General features: G+C 44.5%; 3 protein-coding genes and 1 non-coding gene across 7 annotated transcripts in view; 3 read left to right on the top strand and 1 right to left on the bottom strand.

The window, feature by feature from the left end:
• Positions 1 to 6,672, bottom strand: part of LOC135091311 (lachesin-like) — a 99,171-nt gene extending 92,499 nt beyond the window's left edge. For 3 of the 4 annotated variants that reach the window (XM_063988822.1, XM_063988820.1, XM_063988825.1), the window contains exon 1: positions 6,147 to 6,672. The gene's annotated coding sequence lies outside the window, so the exon portion shown is untranslated. The remainder of the gene's footprint in view (positions 1 to 6,146) is intronic. The other variant, XM_063988824.1, reaches the window with a different exon arrangement.
• Positions 6,673 to 16,440: 9,768 nt separating this feature from the next.
• On the top strand, positions 16,441 to 18,430 carry LOC135091309 (uncharacterized). The gene is made up of 5 exons (XM_063988817.1): positions 16,441 to 16,582; positions 16,709 to 16,782; positions 17,156 to 17,269; positions 17,545 to 17,739; positions 17,998 to 18,430. The coding sequence occupies exons 1-5, from the start codon at positions 16,468 to 16,470 to the stop codon at positions 18,124 to 18,126; spliced, it is 627 nt and encodes a 208-aa protein (XP_063844887.1). The 5' UTR covers positions 16,441 to 16,467; the 3' UTR covers positions 18,127 to 18,430.
• LOC135091207 (uncharacterized) lies at positions 18,191 to 22,750 on the top strand. The gene is made up of 8 exons (XM_063988651.1): positions 18,191 to 18,203; positions 18,437 to 18,595; positions 20,054 to 20,127; positions 20,320 to 20,442; positions 20,706 to 20,900; positions 21,250 to 21,351; positions 21,706 to 21,864; positions 22,094 to 22,750. Exons 1-8 carry the CDS (start codon positions 18,191 to 18,193, stop codon positions 22,325 to 22,327), a joined length of 1,059 nt encoding a protein of 352 aa, XP_063844721.1. The 3' UTR covers positions 22,328 to 22,750.
• A 1,751-nt stretch (positions 22,751 to 24,501) lies between these two features.
• Positions 24,502 to 24,573, top strand: Trnad-guc (transfer RNA aspartic acid (anticodon GUC)). The gene has a single exon. It is a non-coding gene; the product is annotated as a tRNA-Asp (tRNA).
• Positions 24,574 to 27,500: the final 2,927 nt, after the last annotated feature.

The raw sequence follows: 27,500 nt of genomic DNA, 5'->3' as shown, positions 1-27,500 counted from the left end.
ATCCCCCGTTGCTTAACCTCGCTGATCGACAGAGAGGTAGACTTTCTGTTGGTGCAATACTTTGTTGATATTACAGGTACTACGCATCTTCGGAGTTAAGTAAACCTTCAATTCGGATTATTTTTTTCTTTCTTTCTTTCTTTGGGTGGAGGGAACGAGGGCTGACTTAGCAAATCTTACACTTTTTTTATATACATACGTTCCTTCGTACAAAAATAATATAGCTTTGAAATATGTAATGATTATAACAAATGTACACTCATGTATTTCCCGGGATCTTGTTTCGATTATATACGTTTTTTTATTCTTGAAATGAAGGAAAAACAAAGATGCAATACTTAAAAAAATTACACTCGAAGGAAATATGTAATCAAAACAACAGAAAATGTAATTCTTTCCATTCCTGCACGATCGCTTATTTTTTTCCTTTACTTAACATGAAGGAAAACAAAGCTACAATATATGTCCTGTATTAGAATTACACACGAAGGAAAATATATAATTGAAATAACAAACATAATCACTTCCATTTCTATACTAATTACAGCCTTGTGAAGAGGACTGAAGGACGGAGATGAAGAGGAAGAGGAGAAGGAAGGAAAAAGATGAAAACACAGGCTGGTGAACTGCGCAGAAGGAGGAGGAGGAGGAAGATGAAAAGGAAAAGGAAAAAGATGAAAACACAGGCTGGTGAACTGCGCAGGAGGAGGAAAGAGAGGAAGATGAAAAGGAAAAGGAGGAGGAAGGAAAAAGATGAAAACACAGGCTGGTGAAGAGCACAGGAGGAGGAGGGAGAGGAGGAAGATGAAAAGGAAAAGGAGGAAAGAAAAAATTAACACCCAGCCTCATGAAATGCGCAGGAAGAGGAAAAGGAAGATGAAAATGAAAAAAAGGAGGAAGGAAAAGATGAAAACACAGCTTGGTGAAAAAATGAAAACACGTAAGGAAAAAGGAAGATTAAACAGGAAAAAGAAATCGAAACAGTTTTGGAACCGCAGGAAAAAACGAAGAACTATTAATACACAGGAAAAAGAAAGGAAAATACAAACTTGGGTGCGCGAGAAAGAAAAAAAGCACAGCAGGTGAAGGAAGGAAAAGAACAGGAAAATTAAGGAAAAAAACAGGAAAAACACAACAAGAAAACGAAGGAAAAACATAACAGAAAAACCAAGGAAAATATGAAAAAGAAAGAAAAAGCGCAGGAAAAAAAGGAAAACACTGGAGCAAAAGGGAAAAAAAGACAACCTTACATAAGCAGGAAAAGAGGAAAAACAAGTCTTGAAAGTGCAAGAAAAAGAAGGAAAAAACAGACTGGTGAAATGCGCAAGAAAAGAAGGAAGATGAAAAAGGAAAAAAAAAACACGACAGGAAAAAAGGAAAAAATTGACCCATGTGAACTACATATTAAAAAAAATGAAAAAATAAAAATAATCCCCAGGAAAAAAAAGTCAAAGAATCTTAAGAGCGCAAGGAAAGGAAAACAATCTTAACTACCAAGGAAAAAAGGGAAAAACTACTCAGGAAAACGGAAAAACAGTCAAAACTAACGAGGAAAAAAGGAAAAACAATCTTAACTACCTAGGAAAAAAGGAAAAACAATCTTAACTACCTAGGAAAAAAGGGAAACAGTCTTAACTACCCGGGGAAAAGAGAAAACAATCTAAACTATCCAGGAAAAAAGGAAAAACAAAACTATCTTAACTACCAATGAAAAAGGGGAAAAACAATCTAAACTACAAAGAAAAAAAAGGAAAAACAACTTAACTATCTTAACTACAAAAGAAAAAGGGGAAAACAATCTAAACTATCCAGGAAACAGGAAAAACAATTAACAATCCACGAAAAAAAAGGAAAATGAACCCAAACTATCGAGAAAAAAGGAAAAAACACAAGATGGAAAAAATAACATGAAAACACATCTTGCATCTCTCATGAGCGGCGCCCTTCGTGTCCTCGTGTCCTCGTGTCCTGGTGGAGTCAAGGGCGCCGCTAATATCACAACCCGCGCTTCAGCACCTCCCGAGGGACGCTGCCGGCGGGGTCAGACCTCCACCGGCGCCGCCCTCAAGTACCGAGCGGTGAAAACAGCGCTATAATTCACTTTTCCGACCATTTTTCGTCCTGGTAACCTTCACTACTAATCCGGATGTTCGGTGTGTGTGTGTGTGTGTGTGTGTGTGTGTTCGGTAGCGCTCTCCGTCGATCTGTCGGTGAGCTGTCGGGAGCTTGCGAGTGTCTGGTTTCAAGGGTTCGTATTTGGAAAAGCTCCCCTCTATCACCACGGCTGTTTTCCAAGGCCACAGAGATGATCAGCCAGGTTCTCACGAGTGTTTCTCCTCCTCATAATGTAAAAATCATGTCAACCTGTCACTAGAACCGTAAAAACATCCTGCCATTTCATCAAGGCTATTTCCCTAGGCCACAGACAAGGTCACCGGGTTCTCAAGACCTTTCTCCTGTTCATAATCTAGAAATCATGTCAATCTGTCACTAGAGACGTAAAAAACATCCCTTAAGAACCTGTGTCATTTCAACCAGAGCCTCTTCAGAGTAGTCGAGGCGCAGCGCTGAAATGTTTACAAAAAAACCGCGAGGAGCGATGCGTGGGCAGCAGATTGTCTTATTGTGTTGATTGTTAAGGGTAATTTAAACCAATTATCTGATTTATCCCAGCGAGTTTCTTCTCCAGCTCCCTGTCGGTCTGTCGCTAAGTTGGCGGAAAGTTTGCGTTTACAAGTGTTTGGGTTAGAGCATTGCGTCCACACTGGGTCAAAGGTTACTGGTCATTTTGTGTGCTATGATGACTGAAGGTCGTTAATTGAGTGACGCTACAAGATCTTACTGAACAGATAAAACCAGAAGCGTTACAAGGTTGTTAACTCCAAGTATTATTTTGATTGTTAGGAGGGATTTAAGGCTATCATTTGAGTTTACGTAGTTTTAGTGAAAGAATAAGACAAAAAGCGCTAAAAGATTTCAACTCCATTTTACGAGTGTTGCGTGACAAGGGGGTCAAGCGTTACTAATTCCTTTGGCTGCAGAGATTAACTTAAGGCTATCTTTGAGTTATCTTGCCTGGTTTTGATGGACGAAGGATAAAACTTTGAACTACAAGTGCCGGATGACCTGAAGTTACTCATTTTACGAAAGCCTAACGTGACTTCTTAAAATTCCACCGTTTTAATTACTAGGGTTATTTTCACAGCTATTATGAAGTTATCCATTTTACGAAAGCCTAACGTGACTTCTTAAAATTTCACCGTTTTAATTACTAGGGTTATGTTCACAGATATTATGAAGTTATCCATTTTACGAAAGCCTAACGTGACTTCTTAAAATTTCACTGTTTTAATTACTAGGGTTATTTTCACAGATATTATGAAGTTGTCCATTTTACGAAAGCCTAACGTGACTTCTTAAAATTTCACTGTTTTAATTACTAGGGTTATGTTCACAGATATTATGAAGTTGTCCATTTTACGAAAGCCTAACGTGACTTCTTAAAATTTCACTGTTTTAATTACTAGGGTTATGTTCACAGATATTATGAAGTTATCCATTTTACGAAAGCCTAACGTGACTTCTTAAAATTCCACCGTTTTAATTGCTGGGGTTATTTTCACAGCTATTCACGTTATACTTCTTGATTTTACTGGACGAACAATAAAACTTTGAACTTCTGACGCTGGAAGACTTATCCGTTTTAAGAGCGTTGCGTGAACAGTCTCTGAAACGTTATTGTTTTGGTTTCCAGCGGCGATTTACTGCAAGACCATCATTTGAGTTATTTTCCTTGTTTTTTAATGGACGAACAAATAAACTGAACCACAGGCGCCAGAAGACTTAAACTTTTTTTTTCCATTTTACAAACAGCACCTCAAGTATTACCAATTATTCTGATCGCTGGAGTTAACTTCACTAATATCAAAGTTATCCTTCATGATTTTACTGAACGAATAAGAACCAGAGGGTAAAACATCCCAGCCAGCGCAATCTTTACGAAAACCTCACACATTAATATCTGTTCTGACTGCTATTTGCGTTATCCTCCTTGATTTTACTGAACAAAGGTACGCACCCAAAAAATCACACCACAACCTTTGCCGTTTTACGAGAGTTTAGCGTGAAAAGTCCCCACAACTTTTATTAAGCAGTCGTTTTGATCGCTAGAGTGAATTTGACAGTATTTGATATCTGCACGACCCTTTTACTGAACAAACAAAAGAACACACGCAAAAAAAAACACATCAACTTCTTTTATTTTTCTTTTCTTCGCCGCGTCAACTGTTCGGGTCGCTCAAGTCAATTCCACACTTCCTTCTTGATTACATTGAACCAATACGGACGCTGCAACATTTCAACCTTCTCCATTTTTAAGACAGTTTAGCGTGAACAGTCCCCGGAACATCCAAACTATTCCATTTTACGAAAGCTTCACGTATTTTGCATCATTGACTTAATCTCACTGTTATTTGAATTATCGCCCTTGATTCCCACGGACCAAACAAACTCGCAGACGATAACGCATCTCAACCTCCTTCATTTCACGAGAGTTTAGCGTCAACAGCTCCCCAAGTGACATAAGCAGCCGTTGTGATCGTTTGAGTGATTTTGACTGAATAACTACATATCTTTTACTGCAGAGACAAAATAATAAGTTAAAACATCAAAATATCTCCCACTTCCCTTTTCCTCTTCTCCGTCTTTAAAGTCAGTATTCTAAAACACTTCTGCCTGCACCTCCACTACATTTTAAAGGTTCTAGTTTAAGCCACATTGGTTCTTAAGTGTTTTTACGGTCCCATTGACAGATTGACAGGTTTTCTACATTATCAACAGCAGATACACTCTTGAGAACGCGCCTTGTCATCTTTGTGGCCTTGGGAGACAGTCGTGGTGAGAGAGAAAGCGCTAAGTGACAGACTGACAAGTTTTCTACATTACCAACAGCATAAACACTTGAGAACACGCCTTGTCATCTCTGTGGCCTTGGAAAACCGTCTGGGTGAGAAAGAGAGAGCGTTTTTAAGGGTGTTTTTACGGTCCCAGTGACAGATTGACAGGTTTTCTACATTATCAACAGCATAAACACTCTTTGAGAACACGCCTTGTTATCTCTGTGGCCTTGGAAAACCGTCTGGGGGTGAGAGCAAAGCGTTTCTGAGTAAGTCTTAGATATCACACTCCTAACTTTTATAATTTTAAGGTTACGTAGCGACAGTGTAGTTAAAGGCTTGGCTACGCCCATAAACCGAACCCCAGTCCTCCAGGCAAGACCAAACCTACGGCGGTATCCTGCAGAGGTTCAACAGAGCGGGGCCGGTTTTCCCTTCGGCGGGGTGTGCTGGCGCCCCCGCGGAGTGTATGGAAGTGATGACCTGGGGTGCTATGGGGGCTAGGGGGATTGTAGTGTTCTCCCTCCCTCTCTCTACCTCTCTCTCCCTCTTCCTCCCTTCCTTCCCTCCCTCCCTCCTGCTCCTCCTCCCTCTGTCAGCGTCAGGCCCGTGATATTTGAGACGTGTGTGTGTGTGTGTGTGTGTGTGTGTGTGTGTGTGTGTGGCAGTGAGTGACGAAAAACGGGACTGATTCACTATCGTTTCATTCCTTCGTAACACCACCACCACCACCACCAACATCAACAACAATACCCCCTGACCGACACCTTGATGATAAAACTCAAACAAGACCTCGGATTTTGACGGCGCTACTGCCCCGGGACGCCTCTCACCCCTGGGGAGGCGCAGGCGGGGGTCAGGCCACTGGGGCACGGCTGGGGGCGCGGACTTCGATGTTTGGCGGCGGGCGGTTGGTGGGGCGACGAGCGACACCACCTACAGAACCACAGAGACTTATCGCGACGAGGGAATGGGAAAAGAGGGGAGGGAAGGGGAAGAGGGAAGAGGAGTGAGCATTTCCCCCATGTCCCTCGTGTGTGTGGAGGGCGTCACCACCTACAGCACCACACAGACCTATCACGGCGCAGCGAAGGGGAAGAGAGGGGAGGGAAGGGGAAGAGGGGAGACGATAAACCAATCCCCCATTTCAATTTCCCCGTGTCCCCCGTGTCTCGGTGTCCCAGGCGCCCGCAGCAAGGCGTCAGGATCCCCGCGGCCTTCACACACAAACACACACGAGGGTTTGTTTACCTGAGGCAGAGGCTGCGGGTTCCGTGTTCCCAGCAGCCTTCCGGGAGCGTGGAGGCGGCGAGGCTCCAGCGATGAGCGGCGGCGGCGTGTGGCGTCGTCAGCGGCCCTCCGTCAGCGGTCCCCAGTCAGCGGGCCTCCGTCAGACAACACGCAGACAAGAAACTTAGACCGCGTAAGACCAACGAAGGGAAAACAAGGAAGAGAAAGGGGAGAGGAGGAGAGGTGAGGGGAGAGAGAGAGAGAGAGAGAGAGGGGACGTCAGAGCGGCGCCAGTTCCTTCAAGCGAGATTCAGGAAACTTCAACTCTCCTCAGTTTACAAACACCGGCATATAAATTCCGTCGGGACGTGTGCGGGACGACCTGGCGTGGCGGGCTGGGAGCGGCGGGGCGGGGGCGGCCTGGCGAGGGATGGCGGCGGCGGAGGAAGGGCGGCGAGGGCGGCAGGGGCGGTGGTTCAAGAGAGCAGCGTAGAGTTAGCTTTCAACGGCCGAGCTGCTGTGGGGAAACTGGCTACTGAGTCTGAGTCACTGAGGGGAGGGGCTCTCTCTCTCTCTCTCTCTCTCTCTCTCTCTCTCTCTCTCTCTCTCTCTCTCTCTCTCTCTCTCTCTCTCTCTCTCTCCACCACGCCTCCTCCTCCTCCTCCTCCTCCTAGTCCGTGCCTCCCTACTCTCCCATCCCTTCCTCCCTCCCTGGTCACTTCCCTGCCAGCCACTCACCCGCAGAGGAGGAGGAGAAGGAGGAGGAGGAGGAGGAGGAGGAGGAGGAGGAATGGAACTCGAAGGGAAGAGGAAGGAAAAGTACGGTGTGTTTCATGTGTGTTGAGTGAATGAAGGAAGGAAGGAAGGATCACACAGATGGATAGGGAGATAGTGAGAGAGAGAGAGAGAGAGAGAGAGAGAGAGAGAGAGAGAGAGAGAGAGAGAGAGAGAGAGAGAGAGAGAAAGGGAAAAAGTTAGTATCAAAGACATGGATTAGAGGAAAAAAGGAAAAATAGAAACACACACACACACACACACACACACACAGAGAGAGAGAGAGAGAGAGAGAGAGAGAGAGAGAGAGAGAGAGAGAGAGAGAGAGAGAGAGAGAGGGGTCATAATAATGAAATGCAAGACAGTAAAGTGAGATAAGAGAAAAGAATGGAGATAAATATGCTAAGATAATATTTACTACTACTACTACTACTACTACTACTACTACTACTACTACTACTACTACCACTACTACTATTACTACTACTACTACTACTAATAATAATAATAATAATAATAATAATAATTGTTCTTAATCTGTAATTCCTCTCTCTCTCTCTCTCTCTCTCTCTCTCTCTCTCTCTCTCTCTCTCTCTCTCTCTCTCTCTCTCTCTCTCTCTCTCTCTCTCTCTCTCTCTCTCTCTCTCTTATTTCACCTAATTATGTGGCTGAATAATTATTATGAAAGTCGGGATCTTATTTTAACGCTTATTAAGAGAGAGAGAGAGAGAGAGAGAGAGAGAGAGAGAGAGAGAGAGAGAGAGAGAGAGAATGTCGCCTTTTGGTTGATAAAGAATCTGTATGCAGCTGAGATTCTACTACTACTACTACTACTACTACTACTACTACTACTACTACTACTACTACTACTACTACTACTACTTATGCTGCTGTTTATAACTTGTGCTGTTTGTGTGTTTATACTCTCGTCAATGAGGCAGTTTCAGAGAGAGAGAGAGAGAGAGAGAGAGAGAGAGAGAGAGAGAGAAATAGGAAATAAGAAATAGGAAATAGGTAGGTGTGTTTCATACAGGGACTGCCACGTGTAAGCCTGGTCGCTTCTTGCAGCTTCCCTTATTCCTTATGTTCTTATGTTCTTATGAGAGAGAGAGAGAGAGAGAGAGAGAGAGAGAGAGAGAGAGAGAGAGAGAGAGAGAGAGAGAGAGATCTATTGTATTGTATTTAAGCGTTATTAACCTTGTTTGTGCATGTGTATGTGTGTGTGTGTGTGTGTGTGTGTGTGTGTGTTGAATAATTATTTTCATTAAGACACTATTCATTTGTTTAGTTGCAAGTGAAGTCTGAATCCTGGCGGCCCACACTCAGACCTGCCAAGACCGTCACTCTGTTCACAGCTGTGTGTGTGTGTGTGTGTGTGTGTGTGTGTGTGTGTATGTGATGAGGATCCAGAGAAAACAAGTAATGCAATACACACACAAGCAAAACATCAACACCATCACCACCACCACCATCACCACCACCACCACCATCACTAACCCATAATTTCTTCTTTGTTTTCCCATCATCCTTACTATTACTACTACTACTACTACTACTACTACTACTATTACTAGTACTACTACAACGAATAGACCTGTGGATTTCCTGCCCCCAAACACACACACACACACACACACACACACACACACACACACACACACACACACACACACACACACACACACGGCACATTAGCCCCGGTTAATGCGTAGAAGAGGGGCATCTCATTAAGTCACCTGTGTTCCTAATTACCCCTTCACCTGTCCAACACCTTACCTGACCACCCCGTCCTTAACACCCCATCCCTAACCACCATCCCCTCCCCTTCACTGACCACACCCCCCCCACCCACCCAGTAGAGCCCAGTATTCAACCTGGCACCGTAATTTGCTTTACCTGTTACCATTAGTTTATTATTCGTTCGTAACTTCATTCCTAACTTTATTTTCCTTTCTTGTACATTAATTTTTTTTTCCCTCTCCTATTCCTAACTTTATCAGTATGTCTGTAATTATTATTTTTGCATTTGTTTCTTATCCCTCATTCGTTCCTAACTTCATTTTTCTCCATTTCTCTCCCTGTTCCCTTCCTAACTTCATCCCTTCACTTTCCTTTCCTCTACTCTCGTTTTCTTTGTCCATTCTCTCATCCACCTCCCTTCCTAACTTCACTTCCTCCCTCGGTGCCATTACACTGCCCTTCACTCGCTTCCATTCCTAACCCATCACCTCTTTTCACGTCACGCGTCCCATTCATTAAGTTACTGACCTTTTTCAAGCTTCCCATCACCTTCCTAACTCCATTTTCCCCTTCATTTACTCACATTTCCTTTGTTTTCCTTTGGTTTTGCTGTGTTTCCCCTTCGCCTCAATCACTACTACTACTACTACTACTACTACCACTGCTACTACTACTACTACTACTACTATCACTCCACCCCCAGCTAACCTCACCCTCCCTAACCCCAAACCCCCTCTAAGCTCTCCATATAAGGCAATAAAATCCTGTTCTCTGATTGGGTGAATGCGTGAGGCTCTCTGACGTCACCAATGGTCTCAGCCAATGGGGACGCGTTTACCTGTCCAGGTGTGGGAATGAACGCTTCTCATTGGTCGAGATTTGGTGACGTTATAAATGTAGAAATGAGATTATTTTTATTGTTATTTTTATTATTATTATTATTATTATTATTATTATTATTATTATTATTATTTTCTAGTGGTCGTGGTAGTAGTAGTAGTAGTAGTTGTTGTTGTTGTTGTTGTTGACACACACACACACACACACACACACACACACACACACACACACACACACACACACACACACACACACGCAATAAAATCACTCACATGTACACACTAATAGACTGAAACGTACATACACATATAGATATTAGAGAGAGAGAGAGAGAGAGAGAGAGAGAGAGAGAGAGAGAGAGAGAGAGAGACTAACCACTGCACACACTCACTTTTGCCTCCTTTTTATTCTCTCTCTCTCTCTCTCTCTCTCTCTCTCTCTCTCTCTCTCTCTCTCTCTCTCTCTCTCTCTCTCTCTCTCTCTCTCTCTCTCTCTCTCTCTCCTTACATGTACCTGCCTGTGTGTGTGTGTGTGTGTGTGTGTGTGTGTGTGTGTGTGTGTGTGTGTCTGAAGCCAATTTTGAGCGAGTGAGAGATAGTGTGGATTAAGAAGCAGGAGAGAGGGAGAGGAAAAATGAGTGAGAGAAAGATAAGGATATGAGAGAGAGAGAGAGAGAGAGAGAGAGAGAGAGAGAGAGAGAGAGAGAGAGAGAGAGATGTATATTTCTCTCTCTCTCTCTCTCTCTCTCTCTCTCTCTCTCTCTCTCTCTCTCTCTCTCTCTCTCTCTCTCTCTCTCTGTTAGTTCCTTGAAAAAAATAGTTAACTCAAATAAAAAAATAAATTTGAAAGTAATGATGAAAGCAAAAAGACATGAAAAGAAGACTAGAGAGAGAGAGAGAGAGAGAGAGAGAGAGAGAGAGAGAGAGAGAGAGAGAGAGAGAGAGAGAGTAATCCTCCCCTCACTCTTGCTGTATTTGTCGATAATCAAGTCAAGAGGAGAAATTATTACTTATTTAAAATCAAACCACATTTTTAAACACCAGTATCCTTCCCCCCCTCTCTCTCTCTCTCTCTCTCTCTCTCTCTCTCTCTCTCTCTCTCTCTCTCTCTCTCTCTCTCTCTCTCTCTCTCTGCCGTATCTTACCTCTTCTACTACTACTACTGCTACTACTATTATTACTACTACTGCTACTACTTCTTCTTCTTCTTCTTCTTCTTCTTCTTCTTCTTCTTGTCCCGCAGCTGTCAAATCTTTCCTATTTCTGACAGTCACTGAACTTAAGGAAGGGGAAAAAAGGAAAAAAAGAGGAAAAGAGGAAAAAAATTTTTGAATCATCTTTAGCAGTTGAATGCGGAATATTCTCTCTCTCTCTCTCTCTCTCTCTCTCTCTCTCTCTCTCTCTCTCTCTCTCTCTCTCTCTCTCTCTCTCTCTCTCTCTCTCGTTGCGTCGTAGCGTAAGGGAAAGAGAAGGGAAAGAAAACGCAGCGCTCACTGATCTATTTAAGGGGAAACTTTGGTAATGTTGTGTGATGCTGCATAGACTTGGGAGAGTGAAGGTGGTGGTGGTGGTGGCGGTGATGGTTGTAGCAGTAGTTGTTGTTGTTTGTGTTGTGGTAGTAGTAGTAGTAGTTGTTGTTGTAATAGTAATAAAACAAAAACAATGAATTAATAAAGCCTGTTGTTACTGTTGTTCTTGTTAGTGTTGTTGTTATTGGTAGTAGAAGTAGTAGTAGTAGTAGTAGTAGTAGTAGTAGTAGTAGTAGTAGTGCCAAATGAAAGAACTGCTTGTTTCGGGGTTAAATATAGATTACAGCTGTGAGAGAGAGAGAGAGAGAGAGAGAGAGAGAGAGAGAGAGAGAGAGAGAGAGAGAGAGAGAGACCCTGTTCTTCTACCTTAAAGAAACAAAAGAACAAGAAGTAAAACAGCAAAAACAACAACAACAACAGTAGTAACCCAACGCTTCTTTTTCTCTATCTCCCCTCTCCCCTCTCCCTCCCCTTCCCCCTCTCTCCTCTCCCCTTTCTTTCTTGTCCTCTTCCCTTCCCCCCTTTCCTTTCTTCCCCTTAACCGGACAAGAAAGGGACGGAAGTAAGCCAAGATGTTTCGTTTATCCGGCTTTCGTTATGTTAAAAGGCCGGTTAATTATTCTCTCTCTCTCTCTCTCTCTCTCTCTCTCTCTCTCTCTCTCTCTCTCTCTCTCTCTCTCTCTCTCTCTCTCTCTCTCTCTCGTCAGACTAATTCTCCTACTTCCTCTCAGCTGGACAGAGCGATACGGGCTAGAGAGAGAGAGAGAGAGAGAGAGAGAGAGAGAGAGAGAGAGAGAGAGACGGGTTTGATTGGTTCCCAGGTCTATTAAGAGAGAGAGAGAGAGAGAGAGAGAGAGAGAGAGAGAGAGAGAGAGAGAGAGAGAGAGAGAGAGAGATTAAGAACACAGCTCCTTTTAGTAATTTCATTGTTATTTTATTCTCTTACGTGTGTTTAGAGAGAGAGAGAGAGAGAGAGAGAGAGAGAGAGAGAGAGAGAGAGAATCATTTCTTCCTTTTCCTTTTTCGAGAAGAAGGATAAGAAGAAGGAGAAAAGAAGAAGAAAACAACAACAACAACAACAACAACAACAACAACAACAACAACAAACACCACCACCACCACCACCACCACATTCCTTCCCTCCCTCCTTCCATCCTCCCTTCCTTTCTTCTCCCTCTCCTTTACCTGTTCTCTTCTTTACCTTACCTGCACACACACTCACACAATTAGCCCTCCCCCCACCCACACCCCGTCCCCCCCCACCACGCGCCATAAATACTCAGAGCATTGGCAGTAAACAGGTCGTGGAGATTCTGGCTTTTAACATGATAAGCTTGGGTGTGTTAGTGTGTGTGTGTGTCGTGCCGGACTGTGTGTTGGGCCAGGGAGGACATTTGAAAGCTGATTACTGTTTCACCAATAAGGCTCTTGGGATACACACATTTACCTGGGAGAGAGAGAGAGAGAGAGAGAGAGAGAGAGAGAGAGAGAGAGAGAGAGAGAGAGAGATAACTATGCTCTTTATTGTTATTCTCTCTCTCTCTCTCTCTCTCTCTCTCTCTCTCTCTCTCTCTCTCTCTCTCTCTCTCTCTCTCTCTCTCTCTCTCTCTCTCTCTCTCTCTCAACCTGTTTATCTATTTATATAATCTACCTATTGTCTATCTATCTATCTATCTTTTCTTCAGTCTCCCCTGCAACGTTTTCTTCCGGATTGCCTTAAGGAAAACGAGAGTAGGCGGTTCAGTGTTTCAATCTCATCAGTGGGCGAAGCTTCGGACCGGTTTTATTGCTTCAAGTGGTTCATACATTGGCTTCACTTCTCTCTCCTCTGTATTCGCCTCTTTCCTACATTCTTCTCTCTCTCTCTCTCTCTCTCTCTCTCGAGGATGTAGGGTACGAGTTGTTTTGTTGTTGCGCAGGAGAGAGAGAGAGAGAGAGAGAGAGAGAGAGAGAGAGAGAGAGAGAGTTGTCTTTTTTTATCGATTTTCTTTTTGTTTTTATCTGTTTATCTTGTTCTCCTTTTTCTATTCGCTGTTATCTGTGTGTGTGTGTGTGTGTGTGTGTGTGTGTGTGTGTGTGTGTGTTTGTGTGTATCTATGTGTTTGTTTATCTATCTACCTGTCTGTCTGTCTGTCTGTCTATTTTACAGTGTATCTATGTATGTATGTATCTATCTGCCTGTCTGTCTGTCTGTCTGTCTGTCCAATTAATTAAACTCAGGTGAGGAAATTTATAAGAGAATCGAATAGGACTTAAGAATTTGATAGGCCTCATTCTCCCTCTCTCTCTCTCTCTCTCTCTCTCTCTCTCTCTCTCTCTCTCTCTCTCTCTCTCTCTCTCTCTCTCTCTCTCTCTCCCCTCCCCCACTCCCCTCTCTCTCCTCCCCCACTCCCCTCATCACCGTTTTAGTGACCCCTCTTTTGATGACCTGGGAACGTGATGACCTAATTACCTTGTTTATTTGTTTGTTTGTTGTTGATTTTGTTTGTTTTTTGTTGAAGTTTCTGAGTTTTTTCTTTTTTTTTATTTAATTTGTGTTTTTTTTGTGTCTTTGTTTGTTTGTTTGTTTGTTTGTGTAAATGTTTAAGTTCGTTTTATTTATTTTTTTTTATTTATGTGTGTGTGTGTGTGTGTGTGTGTGTGTGTGTGTGTGTGTGTGTGTGTGTGTGTGTGTGTGTGTGTGTGTGTGTCGTTACCTTCGATTTTACGGACAGGATGAGTGAGGTAATAAAGTGCTATGGAGGAGGAAGAGGAGGAGGAAGAGGAGGAGGAGGAGGAGGAGGAGGAGAGGTATCTTGTGGTGATGGGTGAGTCTTATTCCTCTCTCTCTCTCTCTCTCTCTCTCTCTCTCTCTCTCTCTCTCTCTCTCTCTCTCTCTCTCTCTCTCTCTCTCTCTCTCTCTCTCTCTCTCTCTTAATCCTAAGGTCATTTACCTCATTCACCTCTCGACAGCTTCCCCTCCTCCTCCTCCTCCTCCTCCTCCTCCTCCTCCTCCTCCTCCTCCTCCTCCTCCTCCTCCTCCTCCTCCTTCTTCTTTCCCGTTCTCTCTCTCTCTCTCTCTCTCTCTCTCTCTCTCTCTCTCTCTCTCTCTCTCTCTCTCTCTCTCTCTCTCTCGTTTTTCTATCTTTATTTGTTTATCTATTTATTCCTTTCTTTCTTTTCTATTTATATTCACATCTATGCAATTCTTCCCCTTCTATTTCCTCCTCCTCCTCCTCTTCCCTTCCCTCCCTCCTTCTTTACTTCCTTCCTTCCTTTCTCCTCCATTTGTCTTTCATATCCTTTATTCTCCTAGTATTTCCTCCTCACCACTTCCTCCATTCGTTTCTTCCTCTTCTCCTTTCCTTCCTTTCTCCTTCTCCTCCTCCTCCTCATCCTCTTCCTCCTCCTCCTCCTCCTCCTTCCCCTTCATTCACTCCTCCTCGCTTCCCCTCACTTCCTCCCTTCCCCCGCACCTCATCCTTGCAGTGGGGAGAGGTGAGGGGAGGGGGAGGGGAGAAGAGGGTAAGTGAGAGGTGTGAGAGTGAGGGGAGAGGAAGGGGAGAGGAAGGGGACACAGCTATCTGGAATAATACTGACATTTGTATTCTTTGGTAGGTATGGCTCCTCCTCCTCCTCCTCCTCCTCCTCCTCCTCCTCCTCCTCCTCTTCTTCCTCCTCCTCGTGGGTGTGAAGGGTAAGGGGAGTTATCTAAGGAGGAAGAAGGGAAGAGGGGAGCGAGAGGGGCCAGCAGGGAAGGGGAAGAGGGGAGGAATTTAAATAAAGGGGTAATATTTTTTGTTTTCTTGTTTTCTTTCTTGTTTTCTTCTTTCGTTTATTCATTTGATTGTTTTTTTTTCCTCTTTCTTCTTTTTCTTCTTCTTCTTCTTCTTCTTCTTCTTCTTCTTCTTCTTCTTCTTCTTCTGGTTGCTTATATCTTTAGTTTTTTTCTTTTTGTATTCTTCTTCTTTCTTTTCTTCTTTTTCTTTTTCTTCTTCTTCTTCTTCTTCTTCTTCTTTCGGGTTTTTGTTTGTGTGTGAGTGTGCTTGCAGTTTATTAATATGTTGGGTGATGGACACACACACACACACACACACACACACAGAGAGAGAGAGAGAGAGAGAGAGAGAGAGAGAGAGTCACAGAATATTATCAAAACAATAAATCCTCCTCCTCCTCCTCCTCCTCCTCCTCCTCCTCCTCCTCCTCCTCCTCCTCCTCCTCCTCTTCTTCCTCTTCCTTTGCCTCATTTCTCTATTAACCAATCACCTACTCCCCCTTTTTCCTTCTCTCTTTCCCTCTCCCTCTCTCTCTCCCTTCCTCTCCCATTCCTTGTCCATATTTAGAGGTGATGGGATGAGGTGTGTGTGTGTGGCATACATAACGAGAGAGAGAGAGAGAGAGAGAGAGAGAGAGAGAGAGAGAGAGAGAGAGAGAGATTTTGATAGTCATGTTTCTCTCTCTCTCTCTCTCTCTCTCTCTCTCTCTCTCTCTCTCTCTCTCTCTCTCTCTCTCTCTCTCTCTCTCTCTCGTTTCCATCCATCACTGTCACGTTAAAAGCAAACTCTCTCTTTAATTTCCTCTTGTAAGCCATTTTCCTCCCCTCTTTCCCCTCACTCAGTCTCTCTCTTTCTCTCTCTTTCTACTTTTCCTTTCTTTTTGCTTATTTTGTTTCCATTTTTCCTTATTTTTTCCATCGTCTCCTTTTCATTACGATTCATTTTTACCGTTTTCTTTTTTTCCCATTTTCTTCTTTTTCTTTAGTTTCTTTGTTTTCTTTTTCGTTCATCTTTCTTTTTCTTTTTTCTTTTTTTCTTATTCCTTTTCTTCTTCTTTCTTCGTTTGTTATATTTTTAAGAAAGAGAGAGAGAGAGAGAGAGAGAGAGAGAGAGAGAGAGAGAGAGAGAGAGAGAGAGAGAGAGAGAGAGAGAGCATGTAGTTTATAATATTTATTCAAGTTTACATTAGTATCCCTTTTCGACTTTCATTTTCTTTAGTAGCGTTTTATGCATCCGTTTTCTTCAGAGAGAGAAAGAGAGAGAGAGAGAGAGAGAGAGAGAGAGAGAGAGAGAGAGAGAGAGAGAATGTATAATTATCATTTATCATATATTTATTGTTTATTTTCTTCTTTTATCTTCTTCTTCTTCTTCTTTTCTTCTTCTTCTTCTTCTTCCTCTTCTCCACGTAATGCTTGGAGAGGAAAAAACAAAAGAAAAGGAGGAAAAACAGCGTAACTTGGAGGAAAAATGGAGGAAAAATGGTGTTTATAGCCAATTTTCCCTCATTTTTTCCTCCTCAGATCAGCGACAGTGCTTGCAGAGTTAAGTGGTCATGGTAGTAGTAGTAGTAGTAGTAGTAGTAGTAGTAGTAGTAGTAGTAATGGTATAATATCAATATCAATATTTCATAAGTAAAATCATATTAATTATCTATCTAACCATCTATCTATCTATCTATCTATCTATCTAATATTTTGCAGGGATGGGCCGAGTACCTACGAAGGGCGTAAAGTGGCTGTGGTGGTGGCGGGTAGTGGCGGTGGTGGTGGTGGTGATGGTGGTGGTGGTGGTGGGTCCGTGGAGACAGAGGTACTCAGGTAAGGCGCACCTGAAAAAGCGACTAATTACGTATGTTTTCGTTCTAGTAAGCAATGAGGAGATAAACTGATTAATATTTATCTATCTGTGTATCTCTGTTTATCTGTATCTATTTCTCTTTTCAGAACACCTATTGAGATCATTAAAGGGGCCCTTACCTGCCGACGACCCTGAGTTGCTTCATTATCTTCGACAGGAGGTGAGTGAAGCGTCGAACGAACACTGATAGACAACACGACTCTTACGCTGTAGATGGCGCTTCACTCACGCCCGCATTTCAAACAGAGATAACTGACTGGAGTGGGTAGCATACGTATTTCTTTCACCAGAATCACGAAACACCAATAACTTCAACTAGAATCATCAGAACCTCATAGAAAACGCCATTAATTTCAACTAGAATCCTGAAAACCTTGAAAACCCCCAATATATTCTCATAAATCCCAGGAGTTGAGGCGTATGCGTGTAATAATGCCTTAAGTTCTCAAGAGATGGCGCTGAGTACGGTGAGCCAAAGGGATGCGCAGTGTGCCGAAGTCTACCCAGTGTGTCTTGATGCCCCGTGGTTGCAGGTACTGGAGCCGCCCTCTGGTGAACCTTACAAGCCTGGCACGGATTTGCTAAGGATCCAAGTGCCTAGTGTTGCCTTCTACAGTGACAGTGTTGAGGGTCTGTTTGGTGATGAGGTAAGAGAGAGAGAGACTGACTGGCTGACTTAGGTTTACAATTGTTGCGTGAAAGATTGTTGCAGTTCCATGTTTTATAAGTTGTATGGTTGTTTAGGGGGGAAAGGGTTAACTTGTTTGCTCCACGTGTAGCTTGATGGCATCTTACAACTTTCCCTCGTTTTCTTCGTCTTTTGTTCTTTGTATCTACCTGCCTGTCTGTATCTACTCCTGTCTACCTGTCTGTCAGTCTCTGTCCATCTATCTATCTACCAATCTTTCTCTCACTCTGTCAGCGCGGCGGCTTCTTCGTGGAGGCGGGGGCGCTGGACGGCGAGAGCATGTCCAACACGCTGTGGCTGGAGCGGGAGCGAGGCTGGACGGGGCTGCTGGTGGAGGCTGACCACGCCGCCTTCCTCGCCCTCAGGGACAAGCGGCGCAGGGCGTGGGCGGCCAACGTATGCCTGGCGCCCACGCCCTACCCAGCCAGGGTGAGAGAGAGAGAGAGAATTTTTAGTTCGTTTCTATTATATTACGTTTGTGTCCCTCTTCCTCCTCCTCCTCCTCCTCCTCCACCTTCTCCTCCTCCACCTCCTTCACTATCCTGTCTCTCCCACTCATAGTTATCATAGAATAGTCATCCAAACGATGCATTATACTTAGGACCACAAGAAATGTTGCTATTTGGTCTTCATTCGTATTCCTTTTCCTCCCCTCCTCCTCTTCCTCCTCCTCCTCCTCCCCTCCAGGCCGCCTTCCGCACCAGCAGCCAGCCCACCAGTATAGGCTTCATCACTGACATCAAGCACCGCGCCATGAACAGCCTGGTGGAGTTTGCCGACGAAAAGGTGATTAGGAGTTTGCCGACGAACAGGTGATTAGGTACTATATTCTGCACCACGCCGCCTCCACCTCTCTCCACAGGCTCTAGTTGAAGTTGTAATGGTCTTTAAAGGTATTTTTGCGGTTTTAGTGGCAGATTAACGAGATTTCTACATTACTAAAAGGATAAGCAGTCTTGAGAACCCGCTAATCATCCTTGTGGCCTTTGAAAGTAGTCTTAGTGATAGATCAAAGCTTTTTACTGAATACGAGCATAGGTCATTAAGTGGTTGGGCTGTTAGGTAGGTTTGTCACGTGATTCTTGCCTGACTTCCTGGGTTCGAATCCTCACTGGGTCTCATTCAGGCAGTGTCCAGGTCGTGGTTTACAATGGTGCAGTGCGTGCCTCTGGAGTCTCTTCTGTTGGCTGTGGGCGCCGCGCGGGTCCATCTGCTGGTGCTAGACGTGGAGGGCGCAGAGAGAGCCATCCTGTCACACCTGGATTTGCGCCGCTTCGATGTACAGGTGAGATGGTGATTCGGTGATGGAAGGGTGGTGATGGGTTGGAATGGTGATGTGACTGGGTAGTGATGGTAGGATACAGGGTAAAATGGTGTTGCGAGGGTCAAAAGGTGACGACAGGTTAGTGATGTGGTGGCAGGGTGACTGTGAAGGAGTGATGACAGGGTGAAAGAGGGTCGCCAGGGTGTTGATAAGGTGTCAGGTTGAAAGGGTGATGACAGGGTGGTGAAAATGTGGCGTCAGGTGGTGAATAGGAGTAAGTGGAGCTTGGTGTGCTGCAGGTAGTGTTTCTGGAGTGGAAGAAGATGGAGGAGGTGGAGGCGGTGAAGGAGGACATGTCGAGGCGCGGCTACGTGCTGGAGGCGAGGAGAACAGAGGACTTCGTGTTTGTCAAGAAGGACTCCAAATATGAAGGAAGACTGAAGAGGAGACGACTGAGGTAGAAGCGAGGGGCGGCTGGTTCAAGAAAGTTAAGCTAAGTTGAATGCGTTGTACTTGTTAAATAAATCATGGAAAGAGAGATTGTATGTGAAAGACAGTAAAGGAGAGGGAAGGAAGGGGAGGAGGAGTACTGAAGGAAAGGGAAGGAAGGGTGAATATCTTACACTGTTAAATAAATAATGAAAAACGGAAAGATTGATTACAAAGGAAAGGGAGGAGAGAGGGGAGGAGGAGGAAGGAGAGGGAAGAAAGGGGAAGAGGAGGCGGAGAGGGAGACTGGTACTAAGCAATTAAGGTTGGGTGAATGTTTTGTACCTGGTAAATAAGTCATGAAAACAAGTGATTTATTGTATTTGAAGCGCGGTGAGGGAGAGGAAGGTGGAAGACAGGGAGGAGGGAAATGGGAGAACAGAGGAGGCGGTGATGCGTGATAAAAATGATGAGATGATGAGGAAGAAGAGGAAAGGAAGAGGAGAAAGAAGAAATAGTCGGCAGGGGGCAGGAAGAGGAAAACCCGCGTGATATTTCCACACGCCACGTTTACACTCCACCGCGGGGCATGATAGTACACACACACACACACACACACACACACACACACATACGCACACACACACACACAGTCACCTGCCACCCGCGTCACACCACATCTAGCACAGCCACGCTCGCTCAGTAAGGCGTGGAGGGCGTGAGGATGGGTGGGTTTGGTGGGCGTGGGGCGGCAGTGCGTGTGGTGGTGATGGTGGTGGGTGTAGTGGCCTTGTCTAGCATCACAATCTTAACCCGCCCCTATAGTGGTGAGTGTTCGTGTGTTTGTGTGGGTTTGTGTGTGATTAGTACATCTGTCTGTCTGTCTGTCTGCCTGTCTTTCTATTTGTCTGTCTACCTCTCTTCACGTATGTCTCTGTCTGTCTTCCTGTCTAACATAAATAAGCAAACTTACTATAAACTAATAAAATCATGCAAGAACAGAGATTATACGCAACCTTCTTCCATTTCCCTCTTCTTTGCCTCCTTCAGATCACCTCCTGTTCTCTCTGGAAGGCCCACTGCCCCCAGACCACCCTGAACTCCTGCGCTACCTTCGTCGGGAGGTGAGAGTGTGAGTGTGGTGGTGATGGTACTGGTGTGTGGTGATGTAACGGTGATGATGTGATGTTGATGTTAATAATGGTGAAGCCGTATTTGTGTATTTGGTGATGAATTAGTGACTGTGATATTTTGATGATGATGGTGAGGTGGTGACGGTTGTGGTGCGGTGGTGATGGTGGTGGTGGTGCCCGCAGGTGCTGGTGCCGCCTGCCGCTGGGCCATACAACCTGCTGGGGAGGAGGAACGCGGCGCTGCTGAAGGTGGAGAAGAGTGAGGTTTTCTACAACGAGACGCTCAGGAGACTGCTGGCTGACAAGGTGTGTGTGTGTGTGTGTGTGTGCGTGTGTGTGTGTGTGTGTTTGTGTACTTACAACGCCGGCAGTGGTTGTCCCTGTGCCTCCCCCTTTGCTGACTCACCGCCTGGTTGTTAGGTGGAGAGCAAGGTGGTCTGTCTGTTCACACATGGCACTCCCATTCATCCCATAGCAATGAAGAGTCACATTCACCACACACACACTTTCTTCGTGACACATTCTGGGATCTGCCTGCTGGTATTGATAACATATTGTTTGTCTGTCAGCGCGGCGGCTTCTTCGTGGAGGCGGGGGCGCTGGACGGCGAGAGCATGTCCAACACGCTGTGGCTGGAGCGGGAGAGAGGCTGGACGGGGCTGCTGGTGGAGGCTGACCACGCCGCCTTCCTCGCCCTCAGGGACAAGCGGCGCAAGGCGTGGGCGGCCAACGTATGCCTGGCGCCCACGCCCTACCCAGCCAGGGTGAGGCAGAGACAACCACCAACGACAGAAACGAGACTTGACAGAAATTCAGTCTCGTATCTGTGACGGTGCAGTGGAAGTGATCAGGGTGTTCAAGGGGGTTCTCATGACGACAGTGAGGTAGTCCAACAAGAATTCTGCATCTTTGACAGACTTTGGTGGAAGTTGTCAGGGTATTGAAGGGTGTGTTTAACATTTTGAATTTCCTATATTTAACAGGTTATAGTTGAAACTTATATAACCTAATATGATGTTTTTGAGTTCATAGTGATAGCCTACTTTCCATTTTCAGTGACAAAGCACCCTTGAAAACTCAGACAAGGAACTAACTTTTGATTCGATGCCTCAGATGCTGTTCAGACAGTCCTCGCACGCCCCGGGGCCACTGAGCAAACCACTGGGGTTCAAGTTGCGCTCCATGAACGGCCTCGCGCAGTACACCAATAATCAGGTGAGTGAGAGGAGCCAGCACTAACCAGACCTACCGTTGCTCTAAGAAACCTAGACAATTGGATCTGAACCGAGAGGCTGCGTGTGTGTGAACGTGTAAATCTTCTGCGGTGTTTTTTGGGAGTCATTTTTTTTAACCTTCTATCCTTTCTTCTTGTTCTTAATCTTTCTTGCTTACTACAATGGACAGAAAAAAAAAATACATCCACATTTTTCCCTCCCCAGTACAAAAACAATGATCTTATTTATAATGGAATCAGTGATCTTATTTATATAATGGAATCAGTGTTGCCAGAATGGTAACAGTAACACTGTACTGACATGGTGGTAACCTTGGCTCCCCTTCCCCCGGCAGATCATGGGTGACTCTTGGTTCCAGCGGGTGCAGTGCGTGGCCCTGGAGTCCCTGCTGATGGCCCTGGGGGTGCGGCGGGTGGACTTGCTAGTGCTGGACGTGGAAGGGGCAGAGCAGGCAATTCTGGACCACCTGGATCTGGACAAGTTCAATGTGCAGGTGAGGAAGAAGCCTGGTCCAGTGAGTGTTGTCATGTAGAGGGCAGAGGGAGGGAGAAGAGGGTGTAGGACTGCTAGTTGCATCGCATTGTATTGGTGGGGGTGGGGGGATAAGAGGGAGGGAGAACAGGAAAATGGATGCTGGTGTCTGTAGAGTGGTGCTGACTGTGTTGCAGCAGGCAGGGAGAATGGGATGGATGGCTTGGTACAGCTGCCGTGTGCTTTTTCAGGTGTTGTGTCTGGAGTGGAAGAAGCAGGCGGAGCAGCAGGGCCTGGTGGATGACTTGGCACAGCGGGGCTTCCAGCTTGTGGCGCGGCTCAGGGAGGACCTCGTGCTGGTGCGGCGAGGCTCAGAGTACGCTACAAGACTCACCACCACCACTACGCCTCTGCCCCAAGGTACTCACTCCGCCATCACTTCTCAGAATTCCGCCATCACTTCTCGAAATAAAATCTTCAGATAACTTACCGCTTTCATGTGGGTGGAATAAATTATTTTGGTAGGCAAGTGTAATATGGGATAATGAAAAAAATTGCAAACCATACCAGCAAGTAATTAGTCGGGTTTTTTTTTTTTTTTTACCTCGAAGAGCGTCCGGAAAGACATATAGCATTAGAGCCCATGGTAAAAAGATTGTACAGGACAAACTTTAACAATAGGGGGAGAGTCTCTCGAACTCTGCTGAACACAACGCTCACTAACCAGCAACACTGCCGACCTGCGAGTCTTATAATTGAATATTCGGAAGGCGGGCCGGCCCTACCACGCCACACGGGAATGGAGGGCCGCCGGTTATTAGGCGACTACATAAACCCTCTTTGGCCTCACAGCAGCAGGTCTTCGGCAGGTCTTCAGCGCTGGCTGCTGCGTCTGTGGGGGAAGAGAACGACCAATCATTATTTTGCTTCCTATATATATATATTATATACTCGAAGTCAACAAATCAACTCAAATATACCTCTCGTACTGTATGTACAACTTGTTCTCGGCTCCTGCATCTTATCCCCTCTCGCCTCTCTCCTTACCCAGCTCCATCGTTTAGGCTAGTCTTTAGCAGCTCACTTGGCTCTGTTCCTTCCTTCGCAGCCCCTGGGACACAGTGATGCCGGGGACAGTGGGCGGCAGCCAGATGAGGTCCTTCACTCACCCAGCGTCTTTTCGTCCTGCAAAGATAAAAGCTACACTAGTGAGATAAATTGGTGTACGATGTCATACGATGTCAGTTTTTTTTATATACAGAAACAAACGCATGACTGCTGAAATAAACCTGATAATTATTGTCATTAACGAAATAAACCTGATATATAAAGTTTTTTTTTGTTTGTAACCTTAAATTATGTCACTACCCAAACTTTTTGTCAGTACGCATCCTTAAAGAGATCTCTCATAGTATTCAGCAGTGAAGCAAGTAAGTATTGATAATCGGGAATCCTAATGTTCTAGATCCCGTATTCTCTTGTGACATCAGAGAATGTGTTTAGACCTTGAGCACACAACACAAAGAGGAGCAAGCCAAGGGAGGGAAGATGATCTGTCTGGTATGCAAACCGTACAGAATTTTAACACGCCTTTGACAAACAAACGGCTTCCCTTACAACGCAGTGAAACTAATAAGGAGGAAGAGAAATTCTGGACAGTAAAGAGTTGAGAGAAGAAAAAAGACGTGCAAACAGCTTTTCTTACACAATGCAATGCCTGTTATCAAATTGTAAAACTAATGAGGAGGAAGAGAAATTCTGGACAGTAAAGAATTGAGAACAGTAAAGAATTGAGAACAGTGAAGAATTGAGAACAGTGAAGAATTGAAAGAAAAAAGACTCGTGCGAACAGTACACAAGACACTCGTACAAATAGCACAGAATACGGGCCTTGTGTTATGAAACTGACAAGGGGGAAAAAAAACAAGGGAGGAAGCCAAGAGAAGAAAGAGAACTGCACAAACAGAACATAATATTGAGTAATGCTGTCTCGTACTATGAAACTGATAGAAGCCAAGACTGAAGATACTGGCACGCAAACAGTACAGAATATTGAGCAATGCCGCGATAAGAGGAAATCAAAAGACGACTTATGCAAACCATACAGAATTGAGAAAAAAATATATACTGGGTTACGAAACTGATAAACTAAGAAAAAAAAAAAAAAAACGTTATGAAAACAGTACAGAATATTGAGTAAGACTTGGCCCAACACTCACCAGCAGGAGGACGCGCCGAGGTGACAGGTGCCGACAGTCGTTCATACAGACACGACGAGGGACGAGTGACGATGCCAGACGCTTACAGATGACGCGTCTCATCACGGCCCTGCAAGACCGACTCATTTATGCAACAAATCAGGTACTCGCTTATCTCAAACACTTCGGTGCGTCTTTTTTTTTTTCTTTCAATTCTTCCGCAACAAAGCACTGGACCTATTATTAGCAGTAGTAATAGTGGGGGGGAGACGGGGGGGTAGGGGGTGCAGAAACAACTAAAGAAAACTCATACACAATCACACCCCAAACTTAAGCAAACTTGAGCACCACATGTACACACCGCCTCCTCCAAGCATCACACCTTCACAATTACATGTACTCACAACAGCAATTCCACGCACATCTCGGAGCCAGGTTGCTGTGCCCCACCATTTTATCCATCCTCGGTAGTATAGTGGTTAGTATCCCCGCCTGTCACGCGGGAGACCGGGGTTCGATTCCCCGCCGGGGAGAATAACTTTTTTTATTTATTTTTAGTTCTTTATTTTTCGTTTATTTTCTTAAGTCTTACTTCTCCTAGTAACATGTACAACACATGCTAACAACAAAAGTAAAATTTGCCAAGCCAAACTTATAAAAGAGCTCCTCCCCTTCCCATTCTCAGAACACAAAACTAATGCATCTTTTAATTTAAAATTCCGCGCTTTCACGATGGCCAAGAGTTGCACCGCGGCCAAGGAATGTTCAACTCAAAGAACAAAAACAAAATAAAACTTGAATAGCCCTCACGAGATTCGAACCCGGGCACCCAGCCAGTTCCGAGGCGCGTTACTAACAGAGATGCTTGCGTGGGAGAAGAAACGAGAGGTAGAGGGAAGAGGTATTGGGGAAGGTAATGGAGGGAGCGGGAGGGGGGAGAGGGAGAGGGAGGTGGTTAGGATACCGGATATGTTACGATGAGAGGAAACTAGGATGAGGAGGGAGGGAAGACAAAGAAGAGAGAACTGGAGAGGGAAGAGGAGGAAAAACGAGAAGAGGGAGATGAAGAGGGCGAAGAAACGAGAACAGTGAGAGGGGAAGAGAGGGAGGAGGAGGAAGGTGGAAGAGGAAAACTAGGACAAAGAGAACTAAAAGGAGGAGGAGGAATCTAAAGCAAAAATAACCTAACCAAAAACAATATAAAAAAAAAATGAAAAACTATAATCATTATCCTACACCAATCAAAACTAACTATACAACAACCAATTAACCAGCCAGCTCCCTCGCACCACCTCCTGCCTTGCCTTGTGACGTCAGAACTAGCCTTCCTTGCAATGACCTCCCGAAATCACAACGTAAGTAAAGATAACGACATTGAGAGACAGTTAAGTGCCCAGTTTGTTTGTACGGAGAGTTAGGTAAGGCTGAGGAGTGATAGGCAGTGCTTATCTTCTTTTACTCGAGTCTTAAAGGCGATACGGCGATAAGGTGAGGGGGAAGGAAGGAAGATGGATGAAAGAAAGGTAGATAAGAATGAACAAAGGGAGGATGTGCGAGAAACTAAGAAGGTAGGTAGGTTAAGACAAAAGGAAAGGTAAGAGAAGGAAAATAGGGTTGATAAAAGGGTAGATAGAAAGTAAACAAGGAAAACGAAAGACCAGATACGTGGAGTGTTGAAAAATGTGAAGTAAAAAAAAAACGAATAATGAAAGAACTCGATTTTTTTAACATTTCCAAGAACAGCTATCCCGACTCCCTCCTCTGCTCCCCACGTGACGGTTCTCAACACAGGTAAGGAGACAACACCGCTAGATGTAAGCCAGGTAAGGTAAGAAGAACCACTTAGCACACCTGGAGGACTTACGCAGGTGTATCCCGGGCTCCATTACGTTACCAGGTGCTCCATGCGTTCCCTGCACCACCACCACCACCACCACCTGACGGGGACGAAACGGGCGAGGCGTGAAATAAAAAAAAAATGAATAAATGACACTGACACGCTACAATCTAGGCAATTTGCTAACATTCGCTAGTCACAAGCTACTATGCCAACAATCACTCCTGCAAATTGAACGAGGTTACTGGCTGATGACTAATGACCAATTAAAATCACTCCGCAAATTGAACGATTTTACTGGCTGATGACTAATGACCAATTAAACTAGATCAGCAATTAACAGCACAGTTTGCCCATTTACACTCGATCATTAGTAAACTACTACACCAATTAGTAGCAATGCTTGACCATTAAGATAGTCAATAACCTCTTAACTACCCATTAGCAATCAGCAGTATATATAGTCCAGCCATTCAGGTAAGTCCAGTACAATTCGACCATTAAAACACCCAAATCACCTAAACTACCCAAAGACAATTAGCAACAGTTTGATCATTAAGGCACAAATACAACTATAGCAATTAACAGCACAAGACACTAACTACCTTAACTAGCCATAGACAATTAGCAACAATTCGGCCATTACAAGATGAAAGGAAACGAAGAAAATGACAGTAAATTGAACAGACGTGTTGAGAAAGACCTTAACTTCACTACGTAGAGAAGATCAAAAGAGGGAAAGTCCAAAGAGGAAGGTTAAGTAAATGACAAACTACTGAACTGGGTTGTTTAACTGTCTCTACCCCTCACTCTCTCTTTTTACGTAACCTTTCACATTTACACCACCACCACCACTACCACCACCACCATCACCACTGCTACTAATACCAGAACATCAGAACATATATAAAAAAGGAAAAGAAAACGAAAATTGAAATAGAAAACGAGTAAATGACATGAACAACGAAGGTCACTAATCTCACTCTCCCCTTGTCACCTTAGCAACACCACCACCACCACCACCATAACCAGTTCCCACACAGCATTTCACTATCACACACTCACAACGTTTAGAATTACCAACACTTGAATTACCTGAGCACCTGCAACCTCACCCCTCGGAACCTCCTGGGTGACTGACTGCCTGACGGAGGGAAGGAAACACGTGAGGTGGTGGTGGTGGTGGTGGTGGTGGGCATTGTGGGTAACGGAAGGAAACAAGAGTATGGTAGTTGATTGAGTAGTTTAGTTAGTTTCGTGGTAGTGGTGGTGGTGGTGGTGGTAGTAATAGTAGGAAGAAGAAGAAGAAGAATCATAAATAAGTAAATAAATAAAGTTAACTGAATGACAATACGTAAACAGAGAGAGAGAGAGAGAGAATTATTATGTCACAAACGTTGGCTTACATAAATTCTCTCTCTCTCTCTCTCTCTCTCTCTCTCTCTCTCTCTCTCTCTGAAACGCAGGCACTCTTACTTTCCTTTCCCTTGCTCTTCTAACACACACACACACACACACACACACACACACACACACAGAAGGTCAGTTAGCAGCAAATTGCGTCTCTTCTCGTCCATTTTTAAGCCAAGAGAAAAAAATCCGAATATTTGAGGAAGAATAAAC

This window comes from Scylla paramamosain, chromosome 37 (assembly GCF_035594125.1).
Source record: "Scylla paramamosain isolate STU-SP2022 chromosome 37, ASM3559412v1, whole genome shotgun sequence".
Taxonomy (NCBI): Eukaryota; Metazoa; Arthropoda; class Malacostraca; order Decapoda; family Portunidae; genus Scylla; species Scylla paramamosain.
This window is presented reverse-complemented; position numbering and strand designations above follow the sequence as displayed.